This window comes from Mastacembelus armatus, chromosome 6 (assembly GCF_900324485.2).
Source record: "Mastacembelus armatus chromosome 6, fMasArm1.2, whole genome shotgun sequence".
In the NCBI taxonomy this organism is placed as follows: Eukaryota; Metazoa; Chordata; class Actinopteri; order Synbranchiformes; family Mastacembelidae; genus Mastacembelus; species Mastacembelus armatus.
Genome location: NC_046638.1, coordinates 4306088 through 4330856, shown reverse-complemented (window position 1 = coordinate 4330856; position 24769 = coordinate 4306088). Strand labels below are relative to the sequence as shown.

Sequence of the window (24769 nt, the reverse complement as noted above, 5' to 3'; positions counted from 1 at the left end):
AACAACATAGATCTTGATTATTTGTCTCGTTCAGTCTTCTAAAAGTCAAAACTGCAAAGATTTTGTAAAGACCAAGCTGACCTTAATGTTTTTTGACTCTCATTTAGCATCACATAAGACAGTTTGTTGGTCAGCTCATAGTTTACCCAGCCATGCTAGTAAGAACATTATTACTCTGAGTTTGTGGAAGCTTGTACATATACACACACATGCACATTTACATGAACACAACCAGCAGTCTTACGACAGCAGCCTGACTGTTCACCTGTACTCAAGGTAAACTGTGACACTGCAGACAGAAACTCACTGTGATTGACTTTGCTCTTATTTCAACACCACAGTGTGTCTTTGTGTGTGTGTGTGTGTGTGTGTGTGTGTGTGTGTGTCTGTGGCTTTAAAGGAACAACACAACCATCGCTTTTTCCATCCAGCGTTTTGAGCAGTTAGCTGACTCTGACTGAGCACATAGAGCTTTATTGTCCTGATTGACGGCCCTCAGGTCTTGAAGGACACATCGGCTGCTGAGGGGATCAGTCTTGTGACCTTTTGGCTACAGTGCAGCCTTTGTAGGGACTGAGCTACTGTGTGACGCTTCTGAAATGCAGCAGTGAAGTCACATGGCAAACAGTGACCATCAGCATTACATCACGCCACTGGTATCATGAAACATTTCTCGATATGCTCTGGTCGACCACTGGAGTCATATCTTCTGATAAAAAAAGCCTTTAATAACGTACCGCAGATGGACGGTAACTGCAGTCGTGTGTAATCTCTCTTAAGCACATACAGTATCAGATAATGTGATTAGGACACCACAGAAACTGGAACAGTATATTAAGTAATTGTGGAACATGCACAATACTTGAACTTCATTAGCTGTTTGTCTGCAGGTTCCGAAGTCCCTCAAAAGTCATGTAGAGCTCACACAGGCCAGATGTTGTGCTGGTGAAAACACATCTGACATCAGTAATCTAGTTTTCTAAACTGTCAAGGGAAGGTGATTTGGAAAGAAAAGACACATCTACCTCATCCCTGACAGTCTTGTATGGTGGACGGATTCATAAATCTAAACAACAATAATATGAAATGTCATGTTCTGCATGGGAAACAGCCGTTTCTTACCCCCATAGGTTGGACATAAGATGAGGTCATACAGCTGTTGATGGCTGCAGAGGCTTTCTAAGCACTCTGTTGCTGGAATAAATAAATAACAGCAATAAATATTTGTCTATTCTTGGACCAAATACATGTTTGTGTATTATTGCTTGTCATTTAAGTAGCAAAGTAAATTCTAATTTTCCTCAGACATATTTAAAGATGTTTCAGTTTCTTACATGACAAATATACATTTGTGGCTCAAAGCCTCCTGAAGGCTGACTGAGGCTTTGAGACCCCAGCTGTGTGGTGCTGTGACTGAGGGCTCCCGTGGGGCTGCAGGGGCCAGGTTACAGTCTATCTTTGTTCTGGTGGTGTGGCCACCAGACCTGCCTGCCTGGCAGCCCGGTGCAGAAGCAACTCAGCAAACCCCCCTTTTCACCAGATGGTTTCCACCCCGATGTCCCCCCTGATCTTAACCAGGCCCTCAGGGACAAGACTTTTCTTCTGTGGCTGATAGATGGCTCCAGGTAGTGCCCCAGTTTTAAAAGTATATGTTCAAAGGGCTGTGTCATTTATCTATCTATCATTAATTGTGTGTGTGAGTGTAAAAAGGCTTGGGAAGAATGAGCAGTACCTTTTATCAAACACCTTAGAGCCTAGAGTGGAGACAACTAGTCATCTTAAAGCTTTAATCCCATGTAGCCTGTACATATGGACACGCTTAGTGTACAGCAACAGTATCGCGTACACTGTGGGTGAACCCACTGAAGCTGACGCACCAAATGAAAACCATAATTACTGTGATGAATCTGACAGTTTGGCAGAGGAAGCATGCATGTATTACACCTTCACTCAAGGCATATGTGCATTATAGGGGAGCTGCTTTTATTCCCATTTGAATAAGGCCAACACTGCTCTGCACTGTTTCCACTGCTCAGTGTGCGTACGTGCGTGTGTGCGTGCGAGCAGAGGAGAGGTGCCTGTCAGAACGTGTTAGCAGTCAGCTCTCCCAGCAGCCTCTCGACCGACTGTGTCCTTGGTCTTTAAATCACAATGAGACATCCAAAAGCTCTCTCCTCTCAAGACTGGTTTCTGCAGAGGACAGGATGGTTTTACTGCACAGCACTTTGCACTGTTGTCCTGAGCATAGGGGACTGCCTCCATCAGTGAATGGTCACATCAGCTTTCATTCACCTTTTGCAGATGCTGGAGTTTTAACGTGGCTGTTTCACTAAAGGTACTCCTTGACTTAATAAGTCCAGGTAGCTATTTCTTGGTAAAAATGTCCGGTTTTTCAATTCTTATGTTACTTACTTTGCAGACTGATTATGTACATTGCATTTCCAGAGTTACTTTAAATCCCACCTTTTCTCCAGAAGCAACAAAATAAGACTCTATTCATTACAACAGTTGATGCCTTTACCTGTGAGGGCTGTGTGTTGGCTAGCTGTCATGGGTGTGTGTTGTCTAATCACATAGTCTTCTATGTCGTGGTAGCACTTCCAACCCTATAATCCGCAACCTCTGGGCAGTGAGCGCTCTTCATTGTGCTCCCAAACATCTGCTCACTGGATTATCTTCATCTCATTCTCATTCTACATTTCTCTGGAGCATTCCCACTTTCCTCTCTCAGGAAGCTCAAGTGTGCATTTATCCCTGTAGACAGCTGTACACAGTGTACTCAAATGCACTGTGGCCGTATAGTTGACCTCAACAAGGTTCAATGTGGTATCAGCAGCCAGGTTTTCTGCTCTCGCTCTGTCCTTTCTCCAGCTTCTTAACTGGTGTTTGATGCATGTATAACATGCATCAAACACCAGTGTTTGTTGCACCGTCCTTTATGCAAAATGTTAATTAAAGCAATGCTTTAGTGGAACTCTCATGTATAAACTTCTGTCCCTAAGCAGAGTCATCAAGCCAAGCATGTCCACATTCGTCCTATATGAAGTGTCCATGACTTGAATACATTTTAACATGAATTCTCCAGTTAAACTGATCATTTTAATGAAATGATTGTTTCCCATTTGTGAGAGCAATTTAGTTTGTTGACTCTCAATCATAGTTGTGTTGTAAGGAGTAGACACAAAATATGCACTAGAGTGGCACAGAGCTGCTACTAACAATTATTGTGATTATGTAATAATCCTTGAATCATTATTTTGATTAATTGTTTGGTCTATAAAACATTAAAAATTCAATCAATTGTTGCAGCCATACATTCATGTTAAAATAAGTGGCCCTGACACACATAATTCAACACATAATTTACATGTAACCTTTGGCTGATCTGACTGTAGTAACAAAACGGATATGAACCTACCTAGTAGATTGCTAATTTCTAATAATAATGAAGTACTTCTGAGCTTATTTTCCAGACGCTCATTACAGAGGTTGCAGACCCTGAAAATTCATGTCCACGTCTTGATATGTCACCTCTATGTAACTGAGTCCTCATACAGTAGGCACATTTTCAGTTTAATCTCCTGCTCTTTCATGGGGAAATGATGCATTGGCAGCGTCTTATCTGTGTGAATATGCCATAATTGTCACCCTGAGTTATGTGGCGTCTTTATGATCTTTGCAATTTTAATTAAGTTGAAGATGAATTAAAGTCAAAGAAGTTAAAGTTTTATTCTTTAAAGGCAATGCATTAATACATCAGAACAAATAGATGTAACTTTTTGGCTTTATTTTTGAGTAAAAGCTTAAGATAGATTTTCTGGTATATATTAGTATTATATCTTTTATGTGTTAGTATATATCATGTTGTTTTGTGCAGTGAACCTAAATAAATGTCATAATATTTAAAAATAATGGCTACACTCATGAGGCAATAGTGGAAGTGATGTGCTCTGATTCCTCAGATAATAGAAGAGAAAGTCTCACATCTTCTTTGTGTTACTCTCATTTCTTGAGGACTCGACCAGACCTAGTGAAAAGACGTGCGACAGGAAATTGGTAGTCTAAATAGGCCTGATTCAATCTGAGCCTGCTTATGTGGTGTCACAGCAATCAGACACAGATGAGATTACAAACATTAGGAGTCTTAGGTGGACACGAGACCATCTGGACTAATGGGGGCAATTTGGAAAACTGGATCTGCATTAGTGATCTCATCTATTTGAACCTTAACTACAGTGTCATCAATCAAACATGGAGTTTAATCTAATTCAGCATCAGCTATCATTAAAAAGGTTATCTCTTTTCATTTCTGCTATCAAAATTTCTATTTTTGTCTTTTTTTTTTTTTTCTTCAGTTTCATTGCTAGAAGGTTTTCAGTACATCTGTCTCACTGTATGACCTGCCATCCTCATTTGGTCTCTAGCACACAGGAACCAGCATGTTCTCATTACCTTTTCTCTCTGTATTCTGTGGTTGTGATCCACCCTTTGAAGAGTTATTTTAAGTTTGTAAAGAAAACATTTTCAATTTCTGTTTGTGAGGCTCTGGAGAAGGTTTGCCCCAGACTAATTGGTAGCCTCGGCCCATTACAGCAGCACACGGTGTCGCACAGAGGACCAAATATAAGAGAGGAGATTTTTATAACATTTTTCAAATTGTGGTGCGTCGTGTGTGGGAGTTTGATGCCATGTCTATACTGTGGGTTGAGTTTTGAATGGTTTGATCTGAAAAAACAAAACTTCATTGTGGGTTTAGGAAAATCTTGGTGGTATTAAATTTAAGTTAAGCTTCATCTTAAGATTCAACTGAAGCTACATTTCAGTATTTCATCTATTTATGGCAATTTAATCTCACCTACCGCGACTTTTACTGTGGTAAAAGTCTCTTCTCTCACCTTAGGCCATTTGTGCAGAATCTGGCAGCATGCTGTTGTTAGCATGCTGCCAGATAAAGCCTCCTGCTATGAAAGATATAAAACCATTTTGGAGTACAGTGAAGTCCATTACTAAAGATGGTTTTTCTTGTGACTGCTCCATCTTTGTGGTGAGACCACCTGTTGTGTTGACCTGTGCAGCTACAACCCCACAGTCCCTCCTGCTGCAACAGCCAAATCTGTTTCACACTGAGAAAGTGTAAGACAAGGGGACCTCACATTATCAATATACCACATGACACTGGACCTTTTGTCATACATTCTTTGTGTATGATTCCTGTCTCACTCCTGAAGGTCGATCTTCTGATAGTAAATGCTTCGATAAGGTTTCTCTTGTTAGTTTGTTGTTTGATTTCATTTGTTCATTTTGATATTTCCGCCCCCATATGAAGCTGATTGGAAACGTGTGTTCAGCTGAGCAGCTCATGTTGTTTTTAAAGACAACAGGGCTTTGAACTAAATGTTGCCCATAACATACTAACCCACACCAACATGCTGAACCTTAGCATGTTTTTTATGTTTTAATCTTAGTTTAGCATGTTAGCATGCTACAATTATCCATTCATCCACTATCTATAACTGCTTAATCCTAATTAGGGTCACAGGGATCTGCTGGAGCCTATTCCAGCTCTCTTTGTGTGAAAGGCAGGGGTACACCCTGGACAGGTCACCAGTCCATCACAGTCAGGCCAAAATTTGGTCTTTATAATTCTGTAATTAGTGAAACCTATAAACTCATTCAGGAATTGAGTTCAAGCCATTCCTTTACTACATGCTTACATACAGCCCTCACCTGAAAGCAATGCTACCTGTAGGCTTATAGTCTGGCTCAGTCTCACTGGGGCTGATGGGAAATTCATTATTTTGGTATTTGGTCATAAAGCAAAGCTGGAAAAATTCAAATTTTTATTCTAGATGAAATGTCATTTGTCCTATGGATAAATTCTTGTGCCAGATAATGAATTAAAATCTGATCCATGGAGAAGTTAAAACAAATGTGAAAAAAATTCAGGGACCACTAAAGTCATTATCATACATCATCTGGCAACCATGAACCTCTGTACAAAGCCCATCAAATAGTTGAAATATTTCAGTCCGTACCAAAATGGCTGACTAACATTTCCGACCTTTGAGTCACTCCGCTAGCACGAGTAACAAAAAACAAACAGAAACATCCAAAAACAATTATTTGATGAGAGATATTTCTTTAGAAGAAAGTTTCAAAGAAAACCTGTATAAACTAGTATATTGTTATCGTAACTGAGCTTTGAGTCATGCTGAACTCTCATGTGGGATTTGGTTCAGCTGCCGTGCAAGCAGAGTAATAGTGATGTTATCAGATTGGCTGGAAATCATCATCGGTGGTCTGTGTCGCTCACTAATCTGCTTTTTTCTTTGTCTTTGTGTGTCCTTGTGTATCTGGATCACTGGGAAGATTTTCAGACAGCAGAGCTCCCATCCGTCACTGCCTTTGCCTGCTTTCACAAAACATATCTTAACACATGAAACATCTATACATGAGGCATTATCCCTCACGTTTCAACAGGTCTGTGTAGAAATACACTTAAACAAAGCAGATCCCCCTCAGTAACCAAATAAAGTACAATCACATTCAGTGTCCCCAATGAAAGCAAAGCAGGCCGTGGATAAATGAATGAACGCTGAGATGAATGGTGCAGATGTGCCATTGACAGTGTCCAGCTGAGAGTGTGAGTGGGTGGGTGAATGAAAAGGCTGGGAGGGATTGGTTGAAGTTTGAACTTGTTCCCACTAGAGCTTCCCAGCCTGAGCCTTGACAGGTGCCGCTTTGGTTTGGTTTGTTATCTTGTGTGTGTTTGTAATGTATCCTTCCTCTGTTTGATGTCCTGTACATGCAAAGCTGCATTGAACACATCTGACAAAGCAGAGCATGTTGGTGTTTTTAATCAGCACCATCTCTTCTCATTCCTGCTCTTTCCGGCTGCAAATTGATTATTTACCAACTCCTCTGCACTTTCGCTTCCAAACCCTGTGATCTCATTTCTTCCTCTGGAGAATGCAAGTAAAGCTAGTTATTGTATCCTCAGGCAAAATGAGATATACTTTCATTTCAGAATTCATTAACTGAATAAGATGTAATATATTTTAAAGAAAACAATTACAATCATAACTTTCAGTCTGAAATAAATCAAAGTGTGATGTGACACTGTGGTGTCCGTATGCTTTTCTCAGAACCATGTCCTGTATTGTTTACAGTGCACGGTATGGGATTTGTTCTGTTCTGATTTATAGTCTGATCTCCACTGATGCAATGACCTGATTTCTCCCATGGGGATCATTAAAATTTAATCTTCCTAATAGACCATCACAGCAGTTAACTGATACTGCCACTGCCGTAAACCCTGGTAATGTAGCAGGACGTGCATTGTGCAGGTATCCAACACGAGATACTCCTTTACATTCCTGTGGCAACAAAGCTGTTGAAAGTAATCTAAACTGTGTGTTATAATATTGATCTATTGGGGAGTAGTTTTATCATTAATATTTCAGAAATAAGAAGCTGCAGATTTTGAGTTCAGGACTGTGGAAAATGTGAAACCTAAGACGTAACTCATGTAACACCCCCGAAATATGCTCCTGCTAGGACACTTGTCCAACTTATGCAAAGGAAAACACTTATTTACAGACTGTTTTTTTTTTTGTTGGTTTTTTATTTGACTGTGCTATTTGCTGTTTTGGCTGTGGCTGTTCCCTGTTTATTCACCATCTTTCTCTTCATTGCTCTGATGCTCTCAGATGAATGTTAGTCAAACTACACCACATGTTAGTGCTGTGATCCAGTGTGATCACCACATGGCCTGATAGCCTGCCCCATGCATGCAGGTGTTCCACAGTTGATTACTCTATCACTGAACAATGAGCAGCATGCACACTTTTCTTATTCTTTGCCAGTGTGTGTATCTGCTGTCTTCAAATCACAGATGATTACTGAAAGGCACTGAAAGTGTAGTGTTGCAGGTTAAACCTGAGACTTGACATGTAGGCTGTGGTTTAGCTTTAGTGTCTGCATGGCCAGAGGGTTGGGGTCATGAAGGAATCTTGTGGTGTCAGTGTTTTGCCCATCTATCAAAATTTCTGTTCAATCAGACTGTAGGCAGGTCACGTTCTGTGGGTGCAGCTACTAACCAGCCTGAGTTCTTGCAGTGACGTTTTCTCTCAGACTTCTACTCTGACACTGAGCATTTTTCAGACCATCTTTGTGAGCTCATCATCTGTAACTGCTGTAATTCTTTGCTGTGTGAGAAATTTTCTTTCTGTTTTATTTCTGCAGTAAACACATTAGGAGATGCTGTGGACTCATTTTCACTCACCTTTAATTTACTTCCTCTGTGGCAGCAAAACACCTCACAACAGCCTTCAGAAACCTGGGCTGAAAAAACACTTGAATAAAATGATGAATTCACAGCATAGTTTATTCCTCTTATAGTGAATAGTGTAGTATTTGTATTAATTCAACGTAATGTGTATGGATAAAACGGTTTAATCTGTTTAAACCAGTTCATTTAGACTGATCTTGCGATTCAAAGTCGTCTTGGAAAATTCTGTTTCAGGCACAGCCCTGGACTCCACAGGGATGAAATCAAAATCAAATCTGATTAAACAAGGAAATTCCCATTTTTATCATATCATATTTGTATCTTGCTTTTCACAAATTACTTGCCTGCACAAATATATCAGCAGGAACATTTTGTGTAAAAATTTCACCCTTCTGTCTGATTCATTTTCTTTGACCTGATTGTTGAAAATGTGAGCCAAGCATGGAAAATCTGATCTGGGTACAGCTCTACAGTCACAATTCTTATATAGCTACAACTACCCTGCTAAGTAAAATGTTAGTACTGATGGGAGCGATGTGTGGAACATTGTAACACACATCTGTGGTGTGTAGTATCAGTGTCCTGGTTCTGCTGTATCACTGCAACCACTCGCTGTGTGTTCTCCCTGATGTAACAGCCCTGCAGAGAGAAGATGAAAGCGCTCTGCTGCAGCACCCTGCCTTCATCTTTTCTCCATCCCACCCACCCCACTACGTTACCAGGAGCACACGGGGGAAGGAGGGAGATAAAAAGCAAGGGGGAGGATAGAGAGAAGAAGAAAAGAGTGGAGGAACTGAGGAGGAGGAGGGAGATGAGAGAAGGAGGATGAAATCTTCTCCTAAATAATGGAGAGTGAGAGAGTTATTTTGAAGCAAGGCTCCCAAGTGCCCCAGTTTTTGGGGTTTAGTGAAAGTGAGATGAGGCTGGTAATACTGGCAGATTTTACTCCGCCTGAAGGCCGTCTCCGCAGTCCTCAGAAGTAAAGCTGTGCTGCAGGAACCTTTCTGCCGGGGGTAAAGTAATTCTCCTGCCATATCCAGCACACCCTTTTGAGCTCGTTCACCTTGTAAACAGATAGTATAAAGAAGTGCGTCTGAGTGCCCTTGGAGCTCTGACTTCCGGAAGAATCCTTTTAAGGTGTTTAATAGGCCAGTTCTGCTGGAGTCTGTGTAGTTTATCGCTTCCTCCCCATAAACACTGAAGAATCTCTGCTTCATCCTTACGGTTGCGGCAGTCAAAAGCCAGACGTCAAAGAAGATGACAGCAGAGTCACTGCAGAAGCGACGGCACATCACTAACGTCATAAGATGTTCATGGCGTTCTCAGTGATATGAAAGGTGATTCGGATTCAGTGTGGGGTCTTGTACTTTTGAAGTATTTGATGTGTTGCTATTGTGATTCTACAGTGTGGGATGGGCACAGGTTTTCTTCACAATATGCAGGTTTAAACATTAACATCCACTAATACTTGAATTTTGTCCAGATGAAGGCTGGAATCCAAGGAGACTGCAGGGTATTGTTAACCTGAGCTCTGAAATTATTAGAAAAACACACAGATCTGCAGCACAGTTTAATACTGAGTAAGTCCTCAGAAAGTCATACTGTATGAGATGATCAATGACCCCACCTGTCCTCTGTGACTACTTTGAGCTAATGCCAGGAATGTGTTTCTGATCGGCTGCACATAAAACAAATAGAAGGAAATTTGTTTTCTACAGAAGCCATCAGATTTATGAACAGCACAAGTACAAGAAACTGTCATAAGCGTATTAATCATTTATGAAAAGATTTTTTTCCCTCTTCCACTCATGTCTGATAAACCTGAGCTCAATGATTCTCGCTTTGTGATTGTTGTGTTGAGGGACCTGCTCTTCAACATCCGTCTTACCGTCTCCATATTTGTTTGCTAAATGAAGATAAACACTGATGCATTACTGTTATTGCTGCACCGTCATGACATGGGTGTTACCAGGAGTTCGGATGATCCTGTTGTGTTGCTGTTTGTACCTTAAACGTGAATGTGCTCTAAATGAACACTGTGAGTTTGTTGTGATGATCTGGGGTTTTGCTCTTGTGACTGAGGGTGTGTTTGTTTATGTGAATGTAGTTTATGTGTGTTGGCTTTGGGATTACATGCGGCGAGTGCTCCAGTGGCCTGTTGTGATGTTCACATTGGCGCCATGCATTTTTGTGGCAGCAGTGGCTGCCTGATGTAAAAATAACCTTGCTGCTACTGCTGCAGGGTGAAGCATCCTGAAATCTGAAACACGTCGGGTCAAAAAAAGGAGACAGAGATAAGAAGTGAAAGACAAATGAGATAAAGAAGCTTAAATGCAGGTACAGAAAAGTGAAGGAAGGGTACAATGAAAAGAGGCAGGGTGGTCTAAAATTAGAAAACTTAAGAGGTAAAGATGGAAGCTTAAAAGCTGGATGGCTGCTCAGTTTCTAGAGAAAAATTCCAACTAATTTTCAGATAGACAAGGAGGAAATAGTGCAGTCTCACAGGAAGACTAAGAGTCTTGCTTTAGGTGGCTTCACCTCCTTCCGACGTTTCTTTCCCCAACAGACACAGATAAGACAGGAGGAAATGCCATGCTTCTTTATTAAATTAGTTTGCCAAGTCCACTGTTCGGACAAAGCACTAATTCAGCTTCCCTGCTCTTTCTTCCACTGGCACTTCGTAACATAATACCCATCCACACGCAGAGAAGCTGAAGGATAATTCCACAGGGCCTGCCATTTTGGCTCTCAGGCTGGCAAGTTATGAACAGTAAGGTTACTTTTAGTTAAAGCACGATGTTTTTTTGTGCTTGTTTTTGTTTTTTTTTGTTTTGTTTTTGTTTTTTTGGACAATATGGACATGGAAATGGCTGAACTGGAAATTGGACTTGTTAGCCAAAATAGCTATAAATCGCCTATGTTTATCTCATAAATTTGAAAGATGTGTTTTTGAAGGAGTAGTGAGCATGCCTCCAGAGAGATTTGACCTAAATATGGCAAACTGCTCAGTTAAAAGCTGCCAAAACTCGTGTTTTGGCTTTAAGATGATGTTTTCCCCATAGCAGCACTGTCATCAGGGGTGCACACATCCAACCTGTTCTCTCCCTATACCGATTCCAATACCTAAGCTCTAATTTCTGCCAATATACATTACTGATCCAGTAAAAATTGCTGTCATTTTTCATCCATTATCTATACCCGCTTATTCCTTAACCAGGGTCACAGGGATCTGCTGGAGCCTATCCCAGCTCTCTTTGGGTGAAAGGCAGGGGTCCACCCTGGACAGGTCACCAGTCCATCACAGGGCCACATAGAGACAAACAACCTCACACACTCACACTCACTCCTATGGGCAATTTAGAGTCACCAATCAACCTGACATACATGTTTTTGGACTGTGGGAGGAAACCAGAGTACCTGGAGGAAACCCACACAAGCACAGGGAGAACATGCAAACTCCACACAGAAAGGCCAGGTTGTGAACCCAGGACCTTCTCGCTGTGAGGCAACAGCGCTAACCACTCAGCCACTGTGCTGCCCTGTCATTTTTCACCAGGGATTGATTTGTTGCCAAAAACTGAGCTAACATTCCCCTTGGATTGCTGCACAGGCTCCATTCATGGTCTGATCTCAGCCTAAAAGAGGTAGCTGCTGAAGGAGCCAATGTCTCAATCAATGACACCTTGTTTTCTGAGATTTTTCCGTGCTTGTCTGGGAATTTAAATGAGCATCTAGTCATCCACAGTCAAGTTTGTCTAACCTTTTGACAAGCAGAAACACAGTCCGCATGTTCTGCCCTATATCTAATCTCAATTCAGTCAGTCATTACTTGTGCTTTATTTGTAACAAACTCAAAGCTTATTTTAACCAAATGGTCACATGTTTAAATAGGAAAACTTGTGTTCACCATCAGCCATTAGTTTTTTAGACTATTGGACCAGCAGGTTTCAGCCCAGGAACCAAGTTCAGAAGCAACAGTCCTGAAACGATTGGTGAGATTCTGGGTACCACTGTCATTGTCTCATAAGACCACAGTGGTTTATACCGTGTCCCGTAATATTATATACCCTATCTTTGCAAAAATGCTCCCTCATTCCTTGCATGATTCTTCAGCATTTTTTCCTCAGCACCCCACTATCACTTCTCTCCATATGTGCTGCATCAGTGAAGAGGCCTTCATGCTGAAGATATTTTTAATCAAGGTAATCTTTCTACTTACACTTATTTGAGCACTTGATGACATGGACAACAAGTGGGCCAATGTTTTTAGGTTGTGATAAGATTTTGAGAAGTTGGAAAAAGTCACACAGGAAAACGAGAAGTCTTATTTAGGGAGCACTTTTGAGGAAATTGCAGGTATATATTTAGAGAATAAAAATGTTCATTGTTCATAACTGTACTATGTGAGTGAATGTGTGTTGTGCAGCATTTGCAGTTATTTTTTTCTGTAGGTGTGATGTAAGATGTTGCATAAAAGCCTAAATTCTTTTCTGCATATTTTGTAAACAGTAGTGTTGAAGACTGCACAGCTGATGAGGAAATGAAAAACAACAATGAGCTAAGGCCTGATGGTCTGAGTTAATGAAGTGAATTTAAGACTTTGGTGGAGGAGGGAAAAAAGATGAGCGCGAGAGAGGAAATGCCTGAGGTTGTAACCAACGTTCCTCACTCCTGCAAAACCCCCAGTAAACAAAGCACAAGCATGTACACATAAATACTAAAATCTACCCACACCTCAGGATTTATTTTCACTAAACACAACTGAATTTTTTTTTGTTTTTTTTTTTTTTTGTTTTTTTGCAGAGGCAGAAGTTTGACCCTGTGTAGTCAGACCCATTTTAATCCTAGAGTAATGTTGGTAATTTTACTTACGGGGGATTTATTCTCACTCTTCTGGAGTGTATTTAGACATGATCCAGGAACACATATGACAGTTTGTGAGACAAAAATAATTGTTAAATATCGAGAACTTCTAACGTCTAGAAAGTTTCTATTGGATTTGCAATTATACATAACCATAAGTCAACATATTATTTTGTCCTCATTGTGCAGTAAACTGTCATTAACACAAAGATATTAAATTTATTATCACACAAGACATGCTGAATCATTAAATGTCCACATCTGAGAAGCTGAAAGCTGTGAAATTTGTGGCATCTTAAATTCATGAACTGTAATCACAACTGTTGCAGACTGATCAACTATTTAACTATTTACAATGACCAATCATTTCAGCTATATCTGTTTATTTAAAGTATCTGTTTACAGCCTTCATAATCCTACACACATTAGAGACTGTCTAAGTAAAACTGTTGTCTCACATTCAAAAACATACACACTTGCAGTGCCTTCTGGATACAAATGCACACTAACTATATGCACACACAACTCACACACACACACTCCTCCCACTGAAATCCTCAAATTAATCATCTCTCGCTGCAGCACACACACTACAGCATGTAGGAGGCCTGCTCTCGAAGGATTAACACATCAACACACTCAGTCGTGGGATTTTCCCACACCACCTCGCACATTGAGTTACATTTTCTGTCAGTCACACCGCGCTGCGTTACAGGATCACTGCCAGCTCCAAGCACACTCCCCCAAACTCTCAGGATTTGCCAAACATGGAGAAGCTGTGTTGTGTTAAAGTGCTAGGTTGAAGCAAAGATGGTTTGGGGTTGACTATGTGTCCCAATGTTTGTTGAAAGGTGTATATTTTCCTTTGCTACAAGCAGCCTGCAACATACACTATGGCATTCTGCTGTGCTATGGTATTCATGAGGTATGGTTGGACTGACATAGACAATAGTTACACACACACACACACACACAGCCAGTTGTTCAGAGCTACATGAGTAATAATCATTTGATTAGGTAGAGCTGAATACAGATCTGTCTATGTGTAGGTATCCATCCTGCTTTTGCATGTTTTTCATTTGTGAACAAGAAGATTGGAATAAAAACGCCAGAAAAAAGGGCAGAAATACTGAGAAGACTGTGCCCATGGTCAACATGGAGAAAAAATGTTAATCTTAATGTTTCACAATTCTAGTCCACACAAGAGAAAAACAAGTAAAGATTAAACATAATCCCTTTGTCTTTGATTGACAGTGACCCTTATTGCTCATCAGCCTCGCACAGACTAACTGTTTTCCCTGTTTACTGAGCTTTATGCTGAGCTAAGCAAAACCATCTGCTGACTTCAGCTACATATTTTGTTTGCAGACATGAGAGTGGTATCAGTATTCTCAGCAAGGGAAAAAATACAGTACAGTAGGATGGGTTGAAATATACAGACATGGAGTCTTTGCTGGGATGGTTTATTATAATGAGTCCAGGAAGGTTGAACTTGTTGACCTCTACTGTCTTGCCATGGACAGAGATGGAGTGTGTTTGATATTTAAAGTCACCTTTTTGTTGCCACTTGTGGAAACATGATTTGTATTTCTACCTTTCTCTGTCATTCTTTTATCCTCCTTTTCCTCTTCTTCATGAACCTTTCCTGAATCACATTCACTTTCCTTTTTTCCTTCGTCCTTTTCTCCCTTCCATCCCTCTCCTCCTCATCCTTTTTCTCTAATTTCTTAAGCCTCCCTTCTCTTTTTGTGTCTTTCTTCTCTTTAGCTCTTCTCACAGTGGTGTAGAGCCTGTTGACAGTCTTGTGCAGTGGAGGGAGGCTTTTATTGGGCCTTTGTGTTCAACCCTTCCTGGGGCCAATGGGATCCAGATGTGGCTCAGCTCTGTAGTGACAGCAGCCATTTATGGAGAGAGAGAGAGTGTTAATGTGTTTGCGAGAGAGAGTGTGAGAAGGATTTGTCTTCTTCTGCATGTGCTGTTCAGTGTAACTTTTCTCAGCACATGTACACGTGTTTGGCTGTGTGGGGTTTGAATGCATCAATACATATGAGACTCACACAGAGATAACACACCACAAGGTCACCAGTTTAAGACCCAGGGGGCACAAGTGGCCACTAATCTCCATAGTTCCCCTGAGCAAGACAGTGAAGTGACAGTTTAGTGTCAAATGTCCTGATGGCAGGTTTAAAAGCTGGTAGTTTGCCTTTTTTTAAGCAAGACCACTACTTTTTATGAAAATTTGGGGTTAAGGACATAGCTGGATGTTAGGAAATACATTATGTCTTCATTGAAGGCACAGATGTGTATGGGTTTCTGTGTGTTGACATGTATTATTCTGCGTTTCTACCTTCCTGGCGTGACATTCTCTCTTTTTTCATGTTGTCTTTATGTGTGATCCACAGGTGTGTCCTTTGTGTGTACATGTGTGGTATGCATGCATATGTATGAATGGAGTAATGGGGCCCTGTTGAAAGGATGACCCTGACACAGCCACAATACACAAGAGTGAAGAGCTGCAGATGACTAGCATGGCACATTCATGCAGCCACATCCTGTATATGTGCAGAAAGCCACATTCAGCCTCTATCTGGAGGATTATGAATGCATATATGCAGACACACTATGCTATCTTTGTACAGTATGGTCTGAATCTCTGGAAAGTGTCAGAATTTCCAGTGTAGCCAAGACAAATGACTACTTGTTTATGCGATCATTTTTTCATAGTGCACATGTATATGAGCTCGGCTGGGGATTACTGGATATTTTCTCTTATTTGTTCTTTAACTGATTTTATTTCTGTCACTTCAGTGATAAATGCAGTCTTGTTGAGCACTGTATTTCTTTCCACAGTGAAGTATATTAAATACTCACTTTAGTAAAACCACATATATTCAGAATAAGCCTTTTCAGCTGTGTCTGATATACCCCCTTGTGGATCCACAGACCAATATCAGCTTGTTGCCCAGTTTTAAAGCTCCTTGTGGTCAAATACAGCAATAAATACTGGGCATGACCTCAACTTTTCAGGCTTTTCATGTCAAGTACCCGTCTTTAGGGTGTGACATTAACTGCTCTCATTCAGCACATGGGACACACCTATGTCTCAGAGTGTGTCAGGTAAGAGCAGAGCCAATAACTGCACCCACAAGGAGAGTCAGGATGGAGCCGGTTCTTTAGAGAGCTGGAGTCAAAGCAAATTGACTCTGTAGGTGATAAAAAAATGAAGTAACAGATGTGATTCACATCATGCTTCATATCCAGGGTGTTTACCATTCATTCTATTTATTTTGAATAAAGTTTAATCGTCCATGTAGTCACAGGCAGAACAGAACAGAACAGGGACACTCAGTAAAAGTCATAATACGCCATAAACTCTCACTACACGCACTATTTAATCAGTAAACAGTAAATGAAAGCACGCAGGCAGTCAGCGGCTCCGTACTGGGCAATAATTATTGGCTCATTAAGAGAAATTATGGAGCTCTTGTTAAGACGTTCAGTCTCTACCATTTTGAATGAAATTTACTACTTAGTTTTTTGCTTACCAGTAAGAATACTGATACCACTCTCACATATGTCTTTGGTTAATGTCTTTTGACACTGTTTTTGTACTGATTAAATGAATCATATGTTTCCAGTCTTTATGCTAAGCTAAGCTAATGTCCGAAGCTTAATTATTTGTGTACAGAAGTCAGACTGGAACTGTTGAACAATTGTCTTTACTTCATTTATTATTTGTCCATAATTTGGCTTCAGCCTTTCGTTGTACAGTTTAGAAAGGCATCCCTGGTTAAGTTTAGACACTACAAGACATAACACAACATGCAAAATATTTTTTGCTTAGTATGTTTAACTGATCTGAATGTAAAATGTGTGTTAACATGCAAACAAGTACATGAATGGCTTTTTTAAAAGCCTGGAAAAGTAAGGAAGAGTTTGACAGCCATACTCAGTGTTGACTCATACATGTTAGTGAATGTTTGCTTAAATATGTGCATATTTTCAGGCCGTATCCAAATAATATATAAAGTTTCTTAAGTTTGTTGTTGCCCTAACAGATCTCTCTACATATGTTGGCTGTTATGAGGAGGCCCCTTCACTGTGTGACCTGTTAGAATTATGTAACTGAACTCCAACTCCGTCCTCACCGCCTTTTCCCACCCTTGCTTCCTTTTTTCCTAGAAAGGAGTGCTCATCCCATGTGTCTGAGGGAAAGAGAAGGAACAGAAAAAAAAGAGAGGAATGAGAGTGAAGTGTCTAGAGAATGACAGATTATAGAGATGGACAAAGAAAATGTTAAAAGCAAGTCATAAAAAAGAAATGCAGTAAAAGAAAGATCTTAAGAGCCTTGCTGCTTTAGTCTTGTCCACATTATTTAAAGTCCTTGATGTTTGGAGAGATGCAGCCTCATGGTGCCTTAAACACATGTGTTTTGTCAATAAGGTCTGGCTCGATTTAGTACTTTGTGTTAAGGGTTTAGTGCGTCTCTGTGGGTTTTTTTTGCACAACTTAGTACAAATGTAGCAAAGACACAGTAACATACCCAAAAACTAAAGTATTACACTACAACTGAAGTATTACACACAAAGCATCATATACAAATCCACACTTAGGTTGGACTAAAAAACAATCTCAGGGCTGCGGTGGGTATTTTTATGTTCAATACTAACTGAACTAAACAATTTATTGCAAGAGAAACCATCCATCTATTTTCTATACCTGCTTATTCCTTAACCAGGGTCACAGGGACCTGCTGGAGCCTATCCCAGCTCTCTTTGGGTGGAAGGCAGGGGTCCACCCTGGACAGGTCACCAGTCCATCACAGGGCCACATAGAGACAAACAAAGACAAACAACCTCACACACTCACACTCACTCCTATGGGCAATTTAGAGTCACCAATCAACCTGACATACATGTTTTTGGACTGTGGGAGGAAACCGGAGTACCTGGAGAAAACCCACGCAAGCACAAGGAGAACATGCAAACTCCACACAGAAAGGCACCTGATGGGTTTCAAACCAGGAACCCATTGCTGTGAGGCAACAGTGCTAACCACTGTTAATGCCCTAGTTTAGTGCATTAATGGAGCCAATTTGGCAGTGATGAAGGCATAATACCACCTTTTCTCCTCCCTTTGTATGTGGAAGATCAAGAATAGCAACCTCCATTTACTGTATGCGTCAGCCTCCCAGCTGCTGGTGACAAACACCAGTTAACCCAGTTAATGAGGACTTGTGATCATCCAGATGCATGTGATAGCAGTTTACAGACATAGCGTTGAGCAGGTCTCAAAGAGATTAAGGATATAGCACACCACACACACACACAATGTTGTCATTTGTCACATCTTATGAATGTTACAGCCTGCTGCTGTGAAGGCCACAACTCTTCACAGCCACCTGCTCTCCTGCGTGAGTGTATGTTTTTAGGCCTGACCACACACCTAGAGGAAGGGCTGGCACTGCAGCTACTCTAAACCACACACACACACACACACACACACACAGTCTGTTTTCTCAGCCTGCCATGTGACGCCAAGCTGCACCTGCTAGCAGAGGAATGCGATGTGATGTCATCTCACTGAGCTGTGAGTGCCTCTGTGAATGTGGAAGTAGTGAAGGCTAAAAAAAAATCCCTTTGGGTCTAAAATCAGACTCAGATGGAACATCTGGAGAGATTCACTCAGCATGAAATCATTCTTGCTGATCCAGATGCTTTTGAACAACAAGAAATGGTGCAGGGGAACATAAAGTAGATAGACATGCATGACCAGCATTGACATTTCTTTCATTTTTTCAGATAACTTTATTTGCATTAGTGTTGCTAGGTTTGACCGCCTCATGATGTCTGACTTGTTTAAACCTTGTCCCAACCAGTTTTGACACCACCTTCCTCTACAGTACTGTATCCAGACCTTATTACTGAACTTCAGTACCTTTTTGGTACAGACTGAAATGAATCGTAGTAACAGAAATAGTCTTTTTGTCCTGCTACCTGAACTCAGGTAGGCCTGTTGTTGTATCATATAAACACATTTATCTAAAAACTATTGTGCACTAACTAAAAGTATGAATGGCAGGCCATTCAGTTTAACCTGAGTTGAAACAGCTTTGCCCTAACAGCCCTATGTGACTGTCTCTTTGTTTCATCATGTTGTAATATGCTTGTAGAGCAGAGAAACACTAAGGAGCAGACGTCTACTTTAATAAGCGCCCAGTGGGCTGAAATTATCAGCTCTGGAGTAAACCAGTGTTTTGCAGTGCAGCTACTGAACATGCCTTTAAAGGGGAAGCCTTTTATTAGAGGACATGGCTCTAACACACTCACAGTAAAAATGTTCTCAAATGTTCCTGTGGAAACATTCTTATTATATTATGTTTTTTCCCTAATTTGAGAAACAAGAAATGTTTCCTCTCTATGGTTCTCATTTGTTTGTAGTGTGAGGCCCTCCCTTGAGTGGTTCGTACATAAGCTTGAGTGACACGTTTCCATACTGCCAGTGTGTGATTGAGCAGTGTCTCTTATTTGGATTCACCTGCTGGTTTTAAATTTAACTGCAGCAAAAGGAAACAAACCCAACCCACTGCTCTGGCCAAATAAAATATGTTAAAAAGTAAATTGTATGAACAGTTTGCACAGCCAGAATTCATAGTTTGCTAACTTGCTGATTATTTGCCTCATTAATGATTTCATCTGGACGATAATGAAAAAAATCTATCTCAGTTTCTCAACTTCTAAGGTCAGATGTCTCACTTTGTCTTCCCAGTAGTCCAAAACAAAAGAAAATGAATTGAAATTCTATTTTCTATACCGCTTATACTGGAACATCCAGGGTTGCACAACATGACATGCAAACTTCACACAGAAAGGATTTGAACAAACTGAGAAAAGCGTTACTAAAACTCTGAAATTAACCGAAGTAACAGCTGATTTGACAAAAAATGTGAGCTGGAAGTTCAGGTTCTATATTTAATGTTAACCCCCCTCTGACCTGGATTTTGATGCAGGCAAAAACCAAAATAAATAAATAAATGCTGAAACACGCAGTCACCGTCACCTGGACATCAACCATCAACCTCTACAACCAGCATCAGTAATTTCAACCACTCAGCAGTCCATGAAATGCAGAAAACAAGTTAATGGAAGCCAGCCCAGCAATGGGCCTGGCATGTCTCCACTTGTTTTTCATAATCTAGGTCACCTAATGGTTTTTGAGAGTGTTTGGGGAAATGCTGCTGCTGTACTGTGGAAGACAAAGTGAAAAAGAAGAAGAGACAGAGGTTATTTGCATTAATACTAAGCTGATTTTAGCCACTGCTTTGAGGAAACTCTTGACGTGCTAATTAACCAGCTAACTCCCACTTTGTCCTTCGCCCCTCAACACTTAACACGCTAAATCCTATTCTGAAATAGCAGCACCACGGCTTGCTTCCTCTGAGACTGAGGAGCTGGGCTTTTCTGCAGCGGTGGAGGAAACAACTGACTAACATAATATGACAGCGTGGAAGAGCCCACAGGGGCTAACACAGAGCATAAGCATACATTAACATACCGTTAGTATGAGGCCAGCATTGCCATTTGGATTTAAACATAGGGATACACACACACACACACACACGCACTTACAGAGTCACAGCAGGATTAAGCCTTGGGGTCAGCACATTTGCTTCAACATAAAATCTAACATATGGCTGGCTAAGCACTACGTCTTTGATTTGTGTAAATGGACACTGTGGTGAGCTGTTTTTAACACAATTAAGTTGGTTATTTCTGGAGTCCATATGGCACCAGGGGCAACACAGTGAAGGCTGGGGTTAATTTGGTCTTTAAGTCTATGGTACCTGAAAATGTTCTTTGAGTTTTCCTAAAGGCTACATGTTCCTTTTAAACAACAAACATAAAATCACGGTTATGTGTCTGTGTACATTTCATAATGCATGTCATCACTTTAGACCCAGATCCAAACACTAAGCATTTCATTAGAAAGAAGAGGCAAGGCATAACAGTTCCTGGATTGTGTTAAAAGTTAAGAGTGATCTATTAGCATGCATCAATGTGTTGTCATTAGTGTGCAATCACCGGAAAATACCAAGCCTTTCAAATCTACGTAGTGAACGGGTCTCCTTTCACAGAGGCAGCCATGTTTCTTCTGTGGCCCAGACTGGACAAACCAAACATTGGCTCTAGATAGGGAATCATGTTTTATTTTAAAAGTGACCACCGTACAGTCGCTCACATCTGGAAACAGGGGCTGCTCAGAAGGTTGCATTCTGCTTTCTCACCACTAGATGCTGCTAAACCTTTCACATTTTACGCATTGCACCTTTAAGTCCATTGTTGTTTGCCCATATTTTTTCACATTCAGGTTCTGCATCTTTATATTTTGTCCTTCTCACTGAACACAGTTTTTCTCAATGGTTCCCAAGTTCTGGTCCATGGACCAGCATCGGTCCATGACATGTTATTATTTATTCCTTGTTACTGGACAAGGAACATTCAATACAATTTCTCAAAAAATTCTATTGTCCATAAAAAGATGGACAAAAAATATGTTGTTTCCTGCCACTTGCTATTACTTGAAAGTAGACAGTCAAGAGGTGAAAGAAATGCAACTAAAGGTCTGAGACTAAATATATTTTCTTTTTTATTATTAAACAACTCACAGTGAAAGCCAAATACAATTAAGTTTTGTTTTTCTGTTTCTCTTTCTGACTGACTTTGACTGTGCATTTCATTTTTTCTCTGCCTCTCTCTCTCTCTCTGTCTCCCTGATGTATCCACACACTCTCACATGTTTTGGACACACACATCCACAATGAGTAATCACCGATTCACAGTGTGTGTTTTCCTGTGCTGTGGTCACAGCAGGCGTTGATCACGAAGCAGAGTTCACCGCTAAATCATCTAGACACTGTGGCCCTGCTCATTAATATCTTACACACAAACTGCATGCAGCATGCCTCCTGCATCCACACATGGCAAACTCTCGCAAACAGAAAAGCATAGATCATGAGCTCAAGCGGTGCATGAGTTCTCCTATGCACACAAACATAAATATACCCGGGGCATGTCTTCCCACTGTCGTCTCATATTCTCCCAGCAGTGATTTTATTGTCATTGACTATTTCCATCAGAGCCCAGCTCATTTCACCCAATCATTTGAGGAAGTGGATTTTCCTCTAAAACTCAAATAAGGAAATATTTTGCCACAAAGGCCTCTTACATCCAGAAATGACTGAGAATGAAAGGTCTGTCATTATCATGTGGGTTGCAGTTTCGATTTACATTTTGGATTGAGTGAATTCAAGGAGATCTCCCTGCCAGTCCATTCTCTGTTTCTCTTTCTCTCTCTCTCTAGTTGACAACAACTGAGTCAACTCTAGTGTCTCACCCTGTGGACTTTTGTTTATAAAGCCCCAGGAGGGATCTGGTGGAGAGAAAGGAAAGATGGATGTATTTGAAAGAAAGAAAATCAAGGGAAATGTTTTTTTTTTTCTTGTTTTCAAACTGTATGTCCTGATTGGCTGTTAAATGTGTGTCAGGTTGGTGGTGTTTGGGGATGAATGAATCATCACAGAGATGAAAGCCTCAATCAGAAGCAGGATTTTACCTTTATTATCTGTGTTATTCCAGAGCTGCAGCCACAATCAATTTTCTGACGCCCACTTCTGTCAGTCTCCGTCTCCCCTCTTTCCTCCCTTCTTCTGATTGCTGGTTCTTATTTAGACATTTATCACAAATATTGATTCCATCAGCCTGAAAGTTCACCCCTGCCTCTGTGAACTGTAGTGCTGAAATATGAAAATATGTCTTTTTCCCTCTCTAATGTCTCACATCAGGCATGTCTCCTATTTTCTCCCTCTCCTCAAACCCGCCTTCTCTGTTCTTTTATTCCCTTTCCCCTTTTCTTCTTGCTCTCATTTCCAAAATCATTCCCCTGCCATGAAATTCTTTTCTCAGTTTTTATTTTATGCCCTGTCCTCTTTTCCTTTTCTGTTCATCTTTTGCCTTGTGTTCTCTGCCTCAGTCTTTTGCCATTCACTGTCTCCTCTGTCCTACATGATCTTCCCTTCTTCCCTCCTGCTCCCTTCCATTGCTCCTCCACCCACTTGTCCTTTACAGCATCTTGCTATATATTCAATTTCTTCAGTCTGTTTTTCCTTTTTTGTTTTGTTTCCTTTCCTCTTCATGTCTTCTCTCTTAACCTTCTTTCCTTTCTTCATCTCCTTTCCTTATTTTTCTCAACTCTCTTCACATAGTGTCATCTCCTTATTGCCTCCCTACTCCTCTTCTTTCCTAACCAGCTCCACTGGGGTCCATCAGACTCCTAATGAGAACCTGAATGAATCCTCCTGGGGCCTCTAATAATGGACTTGTGTGTGTGTGTGCGTGCGTGTGTGCGCGCACGTGTGTGTGTGTGTGTGTGTGTGTGTGTGTGTGTGTTAGTAGAAATGACCACATACTTCCCTGTTTAGTGACGGCGGTTCAGTTGCAGCGTGTTTTCCTCCATAGGAATTTGACAGTTTTTGTGTGTGTGTGTGTGTGTGTGTGCGTGCGCCTCTTGCGGGCCCCTTCAGGAGCCTCATGACCTTTGTTACAGTGCTGCAATTGGTAGCTCCACTCCTAACACATTTTTTCACTTTGGTCCAGAGTTCAGTTCCCATCATAAAGTTGTAGTCCTTCTCAGACTGGGATGTAATGGTCCTGTTTGGTGATTTTACTCATCCTTAACGGATTTCATGGCACTGAGGCTCCCTGACTTAGACTTAGAGTTAATTTTTTTGCAGTGGCTGAAATTCACTCTCTAATCAGTGTATGGTGTGTTTGGCATTTTGTAGTTTGTGTCCAGATGCTGAATGTGTAAATCTATCCACTGGACGTTGCACTAAAACATTCTATTGAACATAAAAAATTAATGCCACGCTTCACATTTTATTGGTGGGAAAATGACTGTTGAGCAGCTCTACAGCTGTTGGTGATGATGCAACGTGACAATAATTAGTATGTGTCCAAAATCTTGAATCTACTGCTTATTATTAAATGCACATAATATGATGAGGGAGTGATTTTGGACACAGCCTTTGGTTTTGTATTGTTTTCCCCCCTCATGCTGCTCTAATGCCTGGAATTTCCTTTGGGATCAATAAAGTGTCCGTCCATCTGTCTGTCGGTTTATTCCCTATTTGTAATATAAGAGATAAAAGGGCACACTGCACATTTATAGGCATTACAGATGTACAGTATCCTTTTGTGCATTAGTGCTGCAGACATTTTTGTCTTAAGTGTTGTCGAGTATCTGGTGCAGCTGTAACTGTCAATTATCACCTGTCTGTGACCTGAAGCTGACACTTTCCATTTCCTCCTCAGGCCTTTGGGAACGCTAAGACAGCCCACAACAACAACTCCAGCCGTTTCGGCAAGTTCATCCAGGTCAACTACCAGGAGAGCGGCACTGTCCGGGGGTGAGACAGACACACACATATACACGGATTGATATCGACAGAAACTGCAGGGGATAACGTTTTTTAACTATTGGTTTAAAAGTCATACTTTTCTAATGTGTAACTCTGTTCTAATGAATACTGAGATTTTCTATTTAAACAAAAACAGGAAA

General features: G+C 40.8%; 1 protein-coding gene across 14 annotated transcripts in view; it reads left to right on the top strand.

The window, feature by feature from the left end:
* The window catches only part of LOC113132512 (unconventional myosin-IXAa-like), a 118927-nt gene that overhangs the window by 34984 nt on the left and 59174 nt on the right, over positions 1-24769 (top strand). For all 14 annotated transcript variants that reach the window (XM_026310647.1, XM_026310644.1, XM_026310642.1 and 11 more), the window contains exon 3: positions 24523-24617. In XM_026310647.1, coding sequence (XP_026166432.1) covers positions 24523-24617 — 95 coding nt within the window. The remainder of the gene's footprint in view (positions 1-24522; positions 24618-24769) is intronic.